The sequence below is a fragment of the Elgaria multicarinata genome, chromosome 3 (assembly GCF_023053635.1).
Source record: "Elgaria multicarinata webbii isolate HBS135686 ecotype San Diego chromosome 3, rElgMul1.1.pri, whole genome shotgun sequence".
Lineage (NCBI taxonomy): Eukaryota > Metazoa > Chordata > Lepidosauria > Squamata > Anguidae > Elgaria > Elgaria multicarinata.
The window spans coordinates 5,820,698-5,837,272 of record NC_086173.1 but is presented as its reverse complement, the minus strand read 5'-3'; the positions used below and the strand labels follow the sequence as shown (position 1 = coordinate 5,837,272).

Genomic DNA, 16,575 nt, shown 5'->3' with positions numbered 1-16,575 from the left:
GTTAGACATGACACTATCTATCTATTACTACTTATATGAATGGATATATTTGAAATCGGAGTGTTGAATCTTTTCCTTTCCTTTCCTTATGGTGTTGGGAATGGTTATTGTGAATGGATAGACTTTCTTGCCATGTTCTTTCTCCCCTGTCTCCTTTCTGTTGCTGTCTTTGATTGCAAATATGCTTTTCCCCTATCTATACCGTAACTTTTATTTCTCATTAAAATTGATGTTTTTCTCCTCTCTGATGGCTTGTTTACATGTTTTAAAAGGGGGCTTTACATTTGTCTTAATTTTCCATGCCTTAAAACACTACACAGCACACTAATAAGATGCATTCGAACTCAGGGAGTGCGTCCTTCCTGTTTTAAAGAGGAAGTGGGGAGAAGGTCTGCTACCCATCACTGTCAGGAACCAAGCCGGAAGAGAGGAGAGCGAGTGAACGCCTCAAGGGCAGCGTCTTAGATTCCGACAGTCTCAGTCTTTCCATAGCCAGGGTTATGTGTACTCTGCGCTTAACCAAATATACAGTGGTGGGTATCAGGGGTTCTGAGTCCCACCAATTTTGTCTCGGGGAGCCAAAATGAAGAGTCACTGACAGCCAAGATCCTTTGAATCCAGAGACATGAAAAAGAAAAAGAAAAAATATTCTTACTCACCCCGCAAGTTCTTGATGAAGTCGTCTAGTTTCATCTTCCTCTCCGCCTTGACGCTGGGGCTGTACATGTCGGTGTTAAGCAGGATGATGGCGAAAGCCAGGATGAAGATGGTGTCCGGGTTTCGGAACTGGCGCACCAATGGGGCGTTGCAGACACAGTATCGCTGGCTGGAGCAAATGGAGTGGAAGTCAGGACCAAGAGAAGGGCAACAGTCAAAGCAAGGGACAAAGACACTGTTGGATCCTGGAATGGATCTTGGTTATGTTTTCCATTGCTTTGTTAATTGCTGAGGATCTGGAAGAACAGAGGACTCACCAGAAACTTAAAGGTCAACTCTACACCTGGACATTGAGTGTCATAATTGAATAATTGTCTAAGTGACTGTCTTCAATTAAGGGTTGCAAGGGGTTGCATCATTGTACAGGTTGTCTATAAAAGTAAATGTGTTTTGCATGTTCATCAGTAGCTGCTTATGTTGCTGTATTGACTGACCGTTTGTAAGTATTTGTATCTGTACGGCCATAACTAAATTATATGTATTTGCCAGTAAAAAAGTTTGTTTTAACCTACAAGAATCTTTGCCTTCATTCATGTCTTTGCTGTCTCTTGGCTGAGAACCGCTGCATCCTCTGCTAGTCTCTGGAGGCCCAGACAGAGACTTAATACAAAAAGGTTATGTGCCAGAATCCCAGTCTGTGCCATAACTAATCAGCTTTTAAGCCATAACTCAACAGACACAAGAGGAGGCCAGGAACAGCTCATGGTACTTTTGCTGCCTAGGTGGAAAATTTAAAAGATAACCTACCTCTCACTAATTACATGTAAGGCATAAGCCACCAAAAATGTCTCTTTAATGTGGCTTGGGCAGAGTTTGTTAGCGGGCTGTGCCCCTGGTTTGCAACCGGACACCTCTTTCACACTCTTAATTCCATCCTGAGGCGACCACTACAACTTGAGTCAAGGTAGGGCCAATTACGTAGACAAAACCCTTCATTTGCTGTGTGAGAATTGGGACTGGAAAGGGTCCCGGGGCTGTGTACACTTGGGTCCAATTCTTTGCCCAAAACCTAGTCCCCCAGAGGTTGACTCACCCAATTTAGGTCAATTTAGGTCGCGGTGTACCAAATGCAGAGAGAAAATACTTCACAGAAAGCAAATTCTCGAGCATTTCCCCCCCCCCCCCCATTTTACAATAAATAGAACACGGTCCCCACAAACATGCTTGTGTTTTAGTCTCCTTTCCTTACAGAACATCTTCACACGCATGTATCCACTCGTACAAAACGGGGGGGGGGGGGGAGCAACGTAAAATCAAACAGGCAAGAAACAACCAAAACCAAAACAATTGGGACTGGGATCTAATTATTATTCCAGTCCTTAATCTGCCTGAGACTCTGCGGTTTGAATTGAAGACCTTGCTCCTTCCTTCTCCCTCCTTTTTTAAAAAACCGTTTCTTTTTTCCTGAGAATTCTACAAGACTGCCAAGCCAAGCCCCAAGCTACAGGGGAAGGAATCCCACCCACCCACCTCCACCTCCCCTAGAAGAAAGGTTGTCACACAATCTGGCCTGGGGTGGAAATAGCTTCCCATCCTCCACTATGCAACAGCTGTCCACTGACACATGGGCCCAAACCCAGAGTTTCTACAAACCATTGCCTGCAACTCCACTTCAAACCATGAAACCGTATCTGTTTCGTTTTGGCTTTTCCCCCAGCCATGGGCTAACTTTGTATTGTGCTTTTATGGTATTTTTGTTTGTTTGTTCTGAACTTTGGGATTTATTTTAAATGGAAATAAACATTGTTAATACATTTAAAAATAATAATAATGAAAAATGGTTTCTGATTCTGGTTTGCTAATTACGAACCCCGGTTTGTCAATTCAAACATTGCATCAAAAGTTCTCTTAACGGTGGTTGAGAATGATGACTGCAGTGAGCCAGAAACACCAAGTTCAGTGTGTGTGTGTGTGTGTGTGTGTGTGTGTATGTATGTGCACACATGTGTCATGTATGTATGTGCTAGTGAAGGGGAGGGAATCTTTCCTAATCCCAACTAACCTAGAGTGACCATATGGAAAAGAGAACAGGTGTCCTGTATATTTTACAGTTGTATAGAAAAAGGAATTTCATCAGGTGTCATTTGTATGCATGCAGCAGGTGAAATTCCCTCTTTATCACAACCATTTATTTATTATTTATTTATTAAATTTATATACCGTCCCATAGCCAAAGCTCTCTGGGCAGTTTACAGTTAAAGCTGCAGGAGCCCTGCCCTCTTTTGTATCTGGTCACTTTAGGATAGAGATACAAAAGAAGGCAGGGCTCCTGCAGCGATAATTGTTGTGACGAAGAGGAAATTTCATCAGGTTCTGCATGCATACAAATGATACCCTTTTCGATACAACTGTTGAAGATACAGGAGCCCTGTCCTCCTTTCCACATGGTCACTCTACTCCAGAGTCAATGTCTATATTTCACTTGAAGAAAGCTCAGCTATGGAACTCCATGCTAAGGAAAGGACGGTGGCAAAGAATTTAGCCATTTCCAAAGAGGGGTTAGATATTAATATAAAACGGCATCAGTAATTGCCAGGTGACTGTGCAAAACTCCATTTCCATCTGCCTCCCTGGTAGGCCTCAGTCGTTTTCAGCTCTCTCAAGAGGGCCTTGGGGGTATGAAGTCTGAGAAGCCCTGCACTACATTAAAGCAAGCGAGGGAGGGAGTTTGCACCAGAGATTCCCAAAGGTACTCTAAGTTTGCCAGCTTTCTTAATCGCAACCTCTTAAAATGTTTTCTCCAGTCCCGTAATTTGTTTTATAGAGGGGTAGCTGAGCCAAAACAGCAGAAAGTCCCATGGTGCTATAAAGAAGGATCAATACATTGCACCATAAGCAATGTAATCATTTTACTTGTCAAAAATGAAAGGAGACAAGTCCTTAAATCTCCCTCGGGCGGACTCGCAGCCTGGTCACGCTTTGGACCATGGTGTGTCATTTTCACACATGACAGGATGAAAAAGTGCGCCGCTTGTTCTTGCACAACCGCGACGTGTGAGGATGTACTGCTCTCTCGGGCTCATGTGCCCATACATTGCTGCGCACATATCCCCATCCACTGTTCCCGGTGGCAGATGGATCGAGTGGGAAGGATATATGCAAACGAAGATGTGTGCGCATGCAAGACCAATCACAGCACGCCCGGTATGCTGAGGGACGGGGTCTGCGCAAGCAAAACGCTCGCTTCAGCCTCCCACTAGCTCTAGCGAATGCGTACCCTGAGCCAGCCTGCAAAGCGCCCCTTGACTTGTCGAAGCGTTGATGGTTTCCTTGGCCTGCCTTTCAGACTCAGGAGTTTCTCTCCCTTTCCTCTCATGAATAGTCTTAACAGAAACGAAGCCAGTGCTCTGGCAACATAGAAATTGAAGCCAAAGCAGAGAAACGATTTGCACTCGCCTCGATCCAGGATGATCTTCGCGACATTATGCCCTGTAGCATCTCAGTACAAGGTCTTACTCTGGGCAAGCCACCAAAGGGATTCCGGGACAGAGCCACACGCTTGCGGCCCCTAGAGCACCAGTCTGGAGGCCATTTGGCCCTGGGGCTGAATTTGGCTCCACAGCATAGCTCTGGCCTAAGCGTTGCCCCCTCCCCGCCCCCCAAGGAAAGATGGCTGCACCTCCAACATACCTGAAGGCCTCAATGAGGCGCTCCACTTTCTGCGCCTCGCCTTGCACCCGGATGTGAGACTGGAACTTCCGCAACGCGTCGTCCAAGTCCATGCTGGAGAAGTCCATCTCGTCCACCACACAGCTGGAAAGCAGCAGAAGGCGGGACAATGGCCAATGGTGGCAAGTGGTGGAGGGGGACGAGACACTGGCCCAACGGACTGAAGGCCTCCTCCTCCTCCTCCTCCTCCTCTTCCCACACCCCGTTGCCACTTGTAAACCCATGATCTCTTTCACTATGCCTTCTCTGTGACGCCACGTGAGAACGAGGGCATGTTTGGAGCTGTCCTCCACTACCGCTCTGCAATTGTGCAAGTACAGGATTGGAAGAATTGGAAGAAAACAGTGCGGCTTTACCCAATCTAGGGGTGGGAAGCTGTTTTGGCCTGAGGGCTCCACTGCCTCTGGGCAAGCACATTGGAGGCCACATGCCAGCAGTGGGTGGGACCACCCATATTGTGGCATGTGTCCCCCTCCATGTTCACCTGGATGGACGGACATGTACCTTATTTACAGACACCCCCTATCCATTCCATTCACCCCAATCTCTCTCTCTCTCTCACACACACACACATACATACCATTCACTCACAAAGAGACACCCACCACAAAACACACCCAGCAGTTCTTCTCCCCTGATCTAATCCAACTGAGTGCATCTCAAAGTAGAATTCTGGAAAAAAAACCTTCCATGCCCTGCTTGAGCTTCCCTAGGCAACGTATGCCCCTGATAGCCTGCCCGTCAAGCCAGAAATCTCTCCTGAATGTATGATCTAACTTCTTTGATGAAGCCGAAGTCCACTGTTTCTTGTCTTGTTGCCTCACATCTAATGGACATCTTTTAAAAAATAATTGAGAACGGTTAGTGTACCTCCTTTTCTCCAGAACCTTTGTCTTATCTAGTCACCCTCTGTGATTTACCACTTTTCTGGTCCCCATTAGCCTGGAAATGGTAATTTAGGTCACAATCCTATGAATGTTTAGACAGAAAAACATCCTACAATTCCCCAGCATTTCTTTCTGACTAAACATGGTCAGGATTGCACCCTTAATGCCACTTTTGTATTCATACGGCACTTTCCTAAGTGCTGGAAATGCTGCACTTACATTATCTCAGCAACCTTTTCAACAAGTCTGTAAGGCAGGACAGTGACATTAAGCCGGACTAAGTCCGAAAGCATAGTGGCTCACTTCAAGCCACCCAGAGAGCTTGCAGCTAAGCTAAGATTTGAACTCAGGGCTTCCATAACGGTGGCGGTGGGGGAGAAACGAATCATGCAAGAACTCCTTACTCAAGTACATCCCGGTTGAATTGCTTTTGCCGATTGCCAAGGAATTCGCCAATCATCTGCCGGCTCAGCCCCTTCCGCTCCAGGATAAAGCGTGCCACGCCAACTGGTGTATCCGACAGGAAGCCCCTCTCGATCAAATATTGGATCCCCTTCTCTGGTTTCCTGCCGGTGGGAGGAGAAGGAGCCTGTAGATCAGTGGTTCCCAAAGTGGGCGGTACTGCCCCCTTGGGGGCGGTAGGATTGCATAGGGGGGCATTAAGAGGCAAGGGGGTGGCAAGGGGGCACTCGAGGTGGTCTTTTCCGAGAAGCGCCTCTCCAGAAGGTCTTAAAGCCCAGGGACATCTTTATGGGAGAAGGTAGTTTGGTCCCAAACCATATAGGGGAAGAATCCACACATGTATTAATACCGTTTAAAAAGAGTCATTTTAACAGTGAATTGAAATGTTTCAAAAGCACCAAAATGCTAATGAAGAGACATACCCTGCTTGGTGTGCCCCGCCACGCTGGCTGCAAAACAGAGGTGTTCGCTCTCTTTCCCCTCCCTCCCTCGGCAAGCCTGAGGCAGGTGCTTTGGATTTTGAATAAATATTCAATTAATTGCTACTAGTTTGAATTTTATTGTTATTATCTTCCTTAGTGGGTCGTTGAAAACCGCTATTCTGAATAATGATTTTTATAGGGTAGCGTAGGGGGCACTGGGCATGAGTTTGTGGAACCAAGGGGGCGGTGACCTGAAAAAGTTTGGGAACCACCACTGTAGATGCACGCATGCCTGAAGCCATTTTCACCCGGCATCTGCTCCCCCCCCCCCGGTTTGTGATACTTCAGCAGAAAACACAGGGCAGAGAGCCAACTTTAAAAAGAAAGAAATCCATCTCCACACACACACAGAGGTGACAAAAGCAGGGGAAACTGGGGGGGGGGAGCAAACAAACCCTGGTATCCAGAGCATTAGCTAATTTTACCCTTTTGGCACTCCATAGCCACTCTGGCAGCCATTTTGTGTGTTTGTTTCAGCAAAGTGTGTGTGTTTTTAATGTGGGGTTCCCCTTTTATTTTAGGGGCCAAACTGGAGGGCTGCATACAGCCCACCTCTGCTTTACAACAGGGTTTATGCTTCCTGCGCCTGGGTTTGAAGAGAAATCCCTGCTTTTTTGCCTTTGGCGGCAAATTTGGCTGCATGGTGGAGGTGGTGCGGAGGGCTCCATGCGGCCAGCAGAAAAGGCTGGGAGGGCCCCGGGCCGCTCGTGTGCTGCTCACTCCTGATTTCACGGTCTCTCCTCCATTTTAATCCCACCTTCGGATTTCCATTTGGACAGGAAAGCCAATCCAAGGCTGACATGGGTAAAGGGCTGGTTGTTAAAAATGACCAAGTAAACACACGCCCAAACAAGGCTGGTGCAAGAAATCTCCCTGCCCCGAGCCACACAAGCTCTGAGAGGTTTGCCCCAGGGGCCTTATCTGTGCTGCGAATTATCATGGGAGCAACTGCCAGGATGGTGCGGAAGTGGGGGGCAGCCCTGCCCCCAAAACAGGAGTTGTGTCCTCTCTTAATTCAACAGCCCACCTGCAAGTATCAAGCAAGCCACAGGCTGAAGGCAATGGTTACATCTGCCCTTCTTCGGGGTGGGCACGTTAACCTGGGCGTGCTGCTTGCCGTGGTGGTGGGGCAGACACATCAGAGAGCTCGGAAGAGGATGTAACACCCCATCCCCACAGTGAGTTATCCCACCACTGAGACAAGTTAATAGCTTTGTACTGAACTGAACAATCTGTTACAAGATGCCTTTGGGATCATTCAAATCGAAAAGCAGTGTATAAATCCTTAGAATAAATACATGGGGCTGCTTGGGTGTGTGGAGAGCTATGCCAAAGAAAATGCTGCATCCTCAAGATGCCCCAGGGCCAGGCATGTTGGTAGGCCTGGGCCCGTAGCACACTAGCTCCAGGCCTGGTGCACACTAGCCACAACTCTATTCCCAAGAGCCCTGGATGAGGGCGACCATTATGAAAAGGAGGACAGGGCTCCTTTTGTACTGAAAAGGAAATTTCAGCAGGTGTCATTTGTATATATGAGGAACTTGGTGAAATCCCCTCTTCATCACAACAGTTAAAGCTGCCCTCTTTTAAATCTGGTCACTCTAGTATAGCTCCTGCAGCTTTAACTGTTGTGATGAAGAGGGAATTTCACCAGGTGTTGCATGCATACAAATGACACCTGCTGAAATTCCCTTTTCTATGCAACTGTTAAAGATACAGGAGCCCTGTCCTCCTTTTCATATGGTCACCCTACCCTGGATCTATTTCAAAGAAGCCTGAGTATATCCATTGGTGCTAATGGAGGATTTGCCTCCTCAGTTTAACTGCCATACAGGGGGCAATTTTCAAGAGGGGATTGCAGCTGGGGAGGGAGGGATGAACCCACCCTTTCTCACATGCTGCAAAACTACCACCCTGCAGGGCAATTAATCTTAGGGGGGGAAACGTTTTCCATTGGTTTGGGATGATCTGGGTCAGAGTGCAAATTAATTGAAGAATGTATTTTATTTGAGACAATTTGGAAGAGAAATTAATTGGCTGGCTCTGGCTTGTGTCAAATTTAAACAAATCCTCATCATTATATCTAAATTGAGATTTAAAGATATAGATTAGCATTCACAGATTTCGTGCAGATTTCTGAGATGGAAGAGTCCTAAGTTGGTAAAATGGAGCTTACCCCTTCAGAGTGCAGACAGGCAACATGGCATTTTTAATGTTTCTCTTTGTTAAATCTCCATGTGAGTAGAAAACCAGCATGGCAGGGAAGTATAGGGCTTCTCCCTCATGAGTAGGGTGACCCTATGGAAAGGAGGACAGGGCTCCTGTATCTTTAACAGTTGTATAGAAAAGGGAATTTCAGCAGGTGTCTATTTGTATGCATGCAGCACCTGGTGAAATTCCTTCTTCATCACATCAGTTAAAGCTGCAGGAGCCCTACCCTCTTTTGTATTTGGTCACTCTAGTATAGCTAGAGTGAGCAGACACAAAAGATAGAGTGACCATATGAAAAGGAGGACAGGGCTCCTGTATCTTTAACAGTTGTATAAAAAAGGGAATTTCAGCAGGTGTCATTTGTATGCATGTAGCACCCGGAGAAATTCCTTCCTCAACACATCAGTTAAAGCTGCAGGAGCCCTGCCCTCTTTTGTATCTGGTCAAGAGGGCAGGGTTCCTGCAGCTTTAACTGTTGTGATGAAGAGGGAATTTCACCAGGTGTTGCATGCATACAAATGACACCTGCTGAAATTCCCTTTTCTATTCAACTGTTAAAGATACAGGAGCCCCGTCCTCCTTTCCATAGGGTCACCCTACTCATGAAAGAAACCCCATCTCCTGCAAGTAAAAAAGTACCACATCAGAGAGAAAGATTGCAGCAGCCCATCTCAGGACTCCTCTACCTTCTCATACTGCCATGTTTAGGTCAAGATCTTAGCACTGAAATTATCCCAGTGGCCACAAGATGTCAGTACTGCATTACTATTATTATTATTATTATTATTATTATTATTATTATTATTATTATTCTCCCTCCCGCAACCCCAAATGTTTGGCAAAGAGGTCAGAGGAGGTCAGGGGGCAGAGATGGGGAATATAACATTTGGGTCCCAAAAAACGAAAATATTTATCTGAAGTGGAAGTGGGGATCGCCCAAACCAGGCCTGATTGCACTCTTTGCCAGCAAAAGAACTGTATGAATTAGGAGATGCTAAATATACAGCACAAGTTGCTCAAGACAAGCTGGAGAGCGTGTGCCCCCCCCACCCCGGTGACCTCAAATCTGCTTGCTTCTAGAACTCCAGAGCCAGCGCGGGAGAGACAAACTCCGGAAGAGACAGAGAGATGGCAGGACCACAAAGTAAGAGTCAGGTTCCAGGGTAAGGGCAGCAGAATGGAAGGCCGGCAGATTATCCCCCAGGAAGTTCCTGCGCGCAACTCCCATTCATTACAATGGGGCTCATGGAGGAAGAGGATTGTGGTCAGCATCAACTCATGTGCGGGGGATGCCATCGGGGTTTTCTGCCTCCAGCACCAAAGAGTCTTAGGCAGGGCCCCACCCCGGACAAGTCTACATCCTTATCTGCCAGGCAAAGAATTCACAACAGGGGTAAATGAGCAGGGTCGTCTCCTGGGGAGGCGGGGTGCGGAGTTCTCCTAGCCTGGCGCTTCGCCCCAGCACTCAACATGAGTCATGACTCCAGCTGGTTAATGTGATGTGATGGCTGCCTCCCAGCCCCCAAGAGTCTGCTGCCTCCTGCCAGCAAAACAGCTGCTGCCTTGCTCAGTAGCAATTAAATCACCAACAGCAACAGGAAGCCAAGATGCGAGCCCTTCCTCCAGCCCCTTCCTTCGTCCAGAAGACCAGTGCGCACTGCAGAGGGCAGTGACCAGGCTGGAAAGGAGGCCATTCAGACAGGAGCTCTCAGGCGGCCTCCTTGAGTCGGCCTGTGGGTCTAATGCCTTCAACGGCAGCCTGACATGCAGGGAATTTAAGCCGGGGAAATTTCCTCAACGTTTAGCTCAACATTTAACCTTGTGCCCCTCCGAGATGTTGCTAGACTACAACTCCCATGATTCCCAACCACTGCCCATGCTGGCTGAGCCTGACTGGAGTCCAACATCTGGAAGGGCACAGGCTGCCGGCTCCTGATTTAGCTCCGTGACAAGAAAAAATTCGCAGCATAAATGTCTGCCTGTCAGTCTGACGTTAAAGTCGCAGGAGCACAGGAAACAAAAAGGCCACCCACACGGAGCAGAAATAGGCAAAGAAGAGTGAAAGCCGTAACCCTCCGGAGAGGCGTCTCTTTCAATAATTTGGGGGAAGGGGGCGGGGGAGCTGGCACACAACTCTGTCGAGTGGGGATGGCGACACACCAAACAAGATTTGGGGAAACTGGAATGCAGCGTCTTGAATGCCCAGTGTCCAAAGTGCACCCTCCTCCCACGGCTTTAAGCAAATTTTGTGCCTTCACCTCCCTGCCAGTATTCAAGAACACACAGCCCTTTCCTGGCCCTGTGGTCCAGGGCCAGCTAATCAGCCTCCCTCCTCTTCTCACTGAGTGTTTGTGCGAATAATCCCTGGTTCCGCCTGTTAGCTGAGCCTGAAAGAAGGGGGAGCCGACACACGTAATGAAAGCATCCTTGGTTGGAGGAGCTGGGCCATCTTGATGCTTGTACATTGTGGTTGCCTGGCAACTGCAACATGGTAATTATCATCAGGGCTGTGCCTGCCGTGCCCCGAGAATATCCAAATTCTGCAAATGGGAAACCCCAAACAATGTCATCAGGATGACTCGTTCATTATACGCCTATCTGCCTTTATTCCCATTTTAGGATTTCTTCTGCTTCTGCGGTTTAGGCTTTGAAACAGAGTTATTTGGGCAAAAAGCACACAAAGGGAATAGAAACACAGGATCATAGAGTTGAAATAGACCTTGGAGATTATCGACAGGGGAACACATGGAACTGAAACCATGGGGACTAGGAAGTTGTTTCCCTCTATATATTTGGAGGAGAGCTGAGAAATGTTCATGCCATCAAATTCTGCCCTACAGTCAAGACGGTGCCTGTACCACCCACTCACGCTACGGGGACTCAGAATACCCGAAGACCTGATGATTTCTCACACTGCCAGGCTATTGGGCAATAGGTTGGGGGGCAGGAGCAGTAGAGTGCCAGAGGAAGCAGCGTCTTGGGCAAACGCCCTGCTTGCTCAGTTGTGCGGGCCGACTCAAGAGGAAGAAGAGGAGACGGATCTTCTACGAGGCAGCTGCGGCAGTGCAACGGAACACCCCAAAGCCTTTGGAGAAGGCAGCTGCAGGCAGCCTTCATACATTGGCACAGACTCAGTCCCGTCAGGAAAGAGCTCAGGCTCAACCCGGCTGCCATCTCATCCGGACAGCTCTGACTAAAGTATTAGGGCCAGGGTGGCCAGCCTGTGAACTGTGATCCCGAGCCTCTCCTGTCTAACAGAGCCCTGCTCCTAAAACAAGTCCCCTGGGCCCTGCCAAGACCCTCCAGTCGCTTCCTTGCAAAATGCCTGCCCTCCTGCCGCTGCTTCTTCCGCATGTCCCCCTCCCCTCCCCTCCCCCTTAACTCTGCCCACGTGTCTCATACTTGTTGAAGAGGTTGAGGCCGATGCGATATTGGCGGCGCTGCACGACGTCGTTGTTGAAGGCGGGCGAGTCCCAGCTGTGCCGCGTCTCCCGCTGGTAGGTCTGTTTGCAGGGCCCACCGGGGGCTGAGGGGGGCGGCGGGGGCGGGCGGGGGCGGGTCGCGCAGGCTGTCACGGGAGGAGGAGCCCGAGCTGCAGTTGATGGTCTCGTTGGAGTTGGTGGTGCTGTTGAGGCTGTCGTTGTCGCCGTCGGAGTTGTCCGGCGGCGGGGGTGGGGGCAGGCGGCTCGGGGCCTGGGGGGGCGGCATAGGGAGAGGCGGGGGAGGCTGTTTTTGTTCAGGGTGGTAATGCCGGTGCGGGTGCGGGGAGCGGGCGGGCCCACCGGGGTGCTTGAGGGTGCCGTGAGGGCTGCAGCCATCCTGCTCATACATTAGCCCCCGGTTGAGGGAGCCCCGGTCGGAGCGGTCGCTTAGGTCCACGGAACTGTCGCTGGGAGGTTCTATCGTGAGCAAAGGCAGGTGGGCGCCACGCAGGCGGAAGTCCCGGCACTCCATACACGGCGTGCTGCGGCGGCTAGCGGCCCCGCCACCCCCGTTCTCCCGGCTGTCCTCCCGCTGCGGCCCGCCCCAGTACTCCGGCCGTGGGGGGGGTGGAATGGGCACTCCCGCGCTGGGCTCCGGGGGCTCCGTGCTGGGCGGGCGCTCCAGCGAGAGGGGCGACGTGGGGGCTCCTTCATCCAGATACAGCGTGACGTCGCTGAACGAAGTGGCCGCGCTGTCGCCCTGCTGCTCTTTGGACTCGCTTTTCTCCAAAGTGGGGCCCCCGGGGTTCCCCTCCTGCCCTAGTGGGTGACAGTTCAACGCTTCGTCAATCGATTCTGCCAAAGACTTCACCTGTTGGGAGGCACAGAAAGAGGTCAGCTAGGCTGGATTCTATTCAGGGCTGTGCATGTTTGTTTATTTATTTATTTATTTAGAGTATTTTTATCCCGCACCTCAGCCGAAAGGCTCTCGGAGCGGCTTACAATGTATCAATAAAGAAGACAGTCCCTACCCTCAGGCTTACATTCTAAAAAAAAGACACGACACACAAGGAAAAGTGGATGGGGAGGGAAGAGGGAGAAAATAAAAAGAAAATTAAGGAGACTGTTTAGGCTGGTGGGAAGGCCCTGCTCCGTCCTCTCATCTCCCAATGGAGGGGCAAACCAACAGCTCCTTCTTCCCCACAAGGTGAAGATGTTAGCCCTGGGGGGGGGGGGGTTTCCAACTGAAGCAGGCTCCGATGGTGCCTGCCTGCTCCAGTCTCCCTCGCATCTTCTTCCCCACAGGGTGTTGAAGAAGAGGAAGAAGAGGGGTGGGGGGAAAGAAGGCGGAAGTAACCAAAAAACCGCACCAAGGAAATCTAATTTTGTGCTCCACCTGAATTAAGCCAACATGTGCACCTATTTGAGAATCAAAGCAAAGCTTTAGATAATATTTTGTGACCTATACTGTGGTGGCTGGAAGACAAGGAAGGTATTGAATCACAGCACAGAACATCGAGAATTCCTGAAAAAAATCCAGCAATTTACCAAAACCAGATAAAGCCAACAAAAGAAATATAAAACATGATTTATTTGTAGGCTGTATTCATTGGTTTCTTCCACACTAGAATCCTCTGCAATTATTATTATTATTATTATTATTATTATTTATTTATATAGCACCATCAGTCAGAAAAGTAATTAAAATGTGGGTTCCATATAAGCATTTAATATAGCACTATATTACCCAGCACTACTCTGATCTGTGGCCAAAAAACTCCCTATACTTTTTGCTCACTTTTTTAAAAAAAAATTAATTTTAAGACACAAAATAAACATCTTACAAAAAAGAAACAACAACACAACATACTACATACATTTTGAATAAATGTTGAATACATATATATTGAGTAAATATTATCTATAACCTATCCTATCATACAATATAACCATTCTTAACATATAAGTGCACCCCCCACCTCGGGATCTATTCCTGCTTCCAAAATCTCATGCTTTCTTCCGCTGGCGGTTTCCCACTTCCCTTAGAGAACACAAATATTAGGAACTGTTTCCAAATTCCTTCAAACTCATTTATTTTGGTTATACCTTTCCTCCAGTTAATATTACAAGTCAATTTATCATTAATAGCTATATCCCAAACTTCTCTGTACCATTCTTCAATAGAATATTCCCCCTGAATCTTCCAGTTCCTAGCTACCATCAATCGTGCTGCAGTCAGCAAACTCGATATCAATTCTTTAATTTCTTTTCCACATTTTAAATCTTCAAATAGTGACAGTAATGCAATTTTTGGTGTTTGTTCTATTTTCATTCCCACTATTTCTTCAATTTCAAAAAACACCATCTTCCATAATCTTTGTACATATTCGCATTCCCACCACATATGTAAGTACGATCCTTTTTCCCCACAACCTCTCCAACAATTTGCTGAGTGCTGATTATTTATCTTATTCAATCTAATCGGGGTTAGGTACCACCTCCACAAAATTTTAAAGTAATTCTCTTTTATTCTCACTGACATACTTCTCAACACACTTTGTTTCCACAGTCCCTCCCAGCTCTGTCGCCCTATTTGTACCTTCAAATCTGTCTCCCATACCATTTTTCCTGAGCTATCCATTAGCCCCTTTTCTAACAATATTTTATATATTTCGCTCATTAACCCTTTTAAGACTACACTTCCTCCTTTACCTTTTTCCTTATTTACTATTAACTCCTCAAACTTCGTCATTTCTCTACAAACTCTATTTTCTTTAATCCACTTTTTATTCCATTGTTCTAATTGCCTATACTCTAACCAAGATAATTTTTTCTCCTTTAACAGCTCTTCCATATCTTCTCTTGTATTTATATCTCTTAACCAATCCTTTAATTTCATTTTGTTTTTCTCTTTTAATATTTTACTTAATCTACCCTTCAGTTCCTCTGGGAAATTCTTTAACATTATTACCGGTGACAAGGGAGAGTTGCTCGGAAGCAGCTTCCCTTTAAATTTACTCCAAATTTCCCATTGAGACCTCAGGAGTGGATTATCTATACTTTCAACCCACTTTCTCCCTCCTTCCTTAAAAAAAAACATTTTCCAAACTCATCTCTACATTACATGTAGTTTTATCCTCCATCCAATCTAAATCTCCTACTCCTATAATTGCTTCTACAATATGTCTTAACCTGTTTGCTACATAGTATAATTTTATATTTGGGAGACCCAATCCTCCCTTTTTTTGGCTTAAATACCATTTATTCTTATTTACCCTCGCTTTCTTATCTCCGTTACAATATTTGTTAATAATATTTTGCCAACTTTTTATCTCAACTTCTGAAATTTTTATTGGTAACATCCTAAACACAAAATTAATCTTAGCTAAAATCTTCATTTTTATTAATGCTATTCTTCCAAACCAAGATAGATTTAATCTTTTATATTTTTCCAATTTTTCTAATACCTCTTTTTTTAACCTCGTTAAATTCTCCTTTTCTAAATTATCTAAGTTTTTTGTAATTTTAATTCCCAAATATCTAATCTGTTCCTTAACTCTCATTTCTATTCCCTTACGTTCCCATTCCTTTTCTTCCTTCTTAGTATGATTAAACAAAATCATCTCTGATTTGGACCAATTTATTCTTAATCCTGTAGCTTCTTCAAATTCTCTCAATTGTTGTTTAATTCTATCTATTTTTCTTATTGGATTCTTAATAGTCAATAGGGTATCATCCGCAAACGTATTCAATTTTATTTTCCTTACATCTCCAATTCCTTTTATCTCTCCATCATCTCTTATTGCATTCGCCAATACTTCCATAACCATTACAAACAGGACTGGCGAGAGCAGACATCCTTGTCTTGTACCTCTGGCTAGTCGTATCTTTTCAGTGAGTCCATCGTTTACCACCACTACAGCTGTATTTTGGGAATATAACTGTTCTATTATAGTTTTAAATTTATTTCCAAATCCCATTTTATCTAAAATAATCTTTAATGCCTGCCAGCTCACACAATCAAAAGCCTTAAAAATATCCAATGCCAAAATTCCTGCCTTAATCTTTGATTTTTTTATCACGTGTATTACATTTAAAACTCTTCTCATTAAACTATGCATCTGCCTCCCCGCCACAAATCCACATTGATCTTCTCCTATATATTCTGATATAAATTTATTTAACCGTTTAGCCAAAATAGATGAAAAATTTTTAGCATCTTGATTTATTAATGAAATAGGTCTATATGAATCGGGGATAGTCAAATCTTTGTCTGGTTTTGGAATTAATATTATCAATGAGTGTTCCCATGATTCTGGTATCTTCTCTCCTTGTAATATAGCGTTGTAAAGTTTCAATAATTTCGGAACTAAAAACTCCTTAAAAACTTTATAATATTCTGATCCTAAGCCACCTGCTCCCGGTGATTTACCCACTTTCAAATTATCAATTACATCTTCAACTTCTCTTTGAGTTATTACCTTCTCCGTTTGCTCTTTATGTACTATTTTTATTCCCTTCTTTATATACCTTCCTATATAATCCTCCAACTTTTTTTTTTGAATTTCTTTACCCTTATATAATTCCTGATAAAATTTCTGAAATTTTTTTATTTTATCCTTCATTGTATGACAATAATTCCCTTGATTATCCTTCAATGCTCCTATCCCATTTCTCGCTTTTTCCTTTTGTGTGAGTCTGGCAAGCAATCTAGAATTCTTATTG

General features: G+C 45.9%; 1 protein-coding gene across 1 annotated transcript in view; it reads right to left on the bottom strand.

The window, feature by feature from the left end:
* The window catches only part of IQSEC2 (IQ motif and Sec7 domain ArfGEF 2), a 185,415-nt gene that overhangs the window by 11,303 nt on the left and 157,537 nt on the right, over window positions 1-16,575 (bottom strand). The window contains 5 exon segments of the mRNA XM_063119176.1: window positions 660-826; window positions 4,348-4,470; window positions 5,678-5,839; window positions 11,831-11,973; window positions 11,975-12,721. Coding sequence (XP_062975246.1) covers window positions 660-826; window positions 4,348-4,470; window positions 5,678-5,839; window positions 11,831-11,973; window positions 11,975-12,721 — 1,342 coding nt within the window.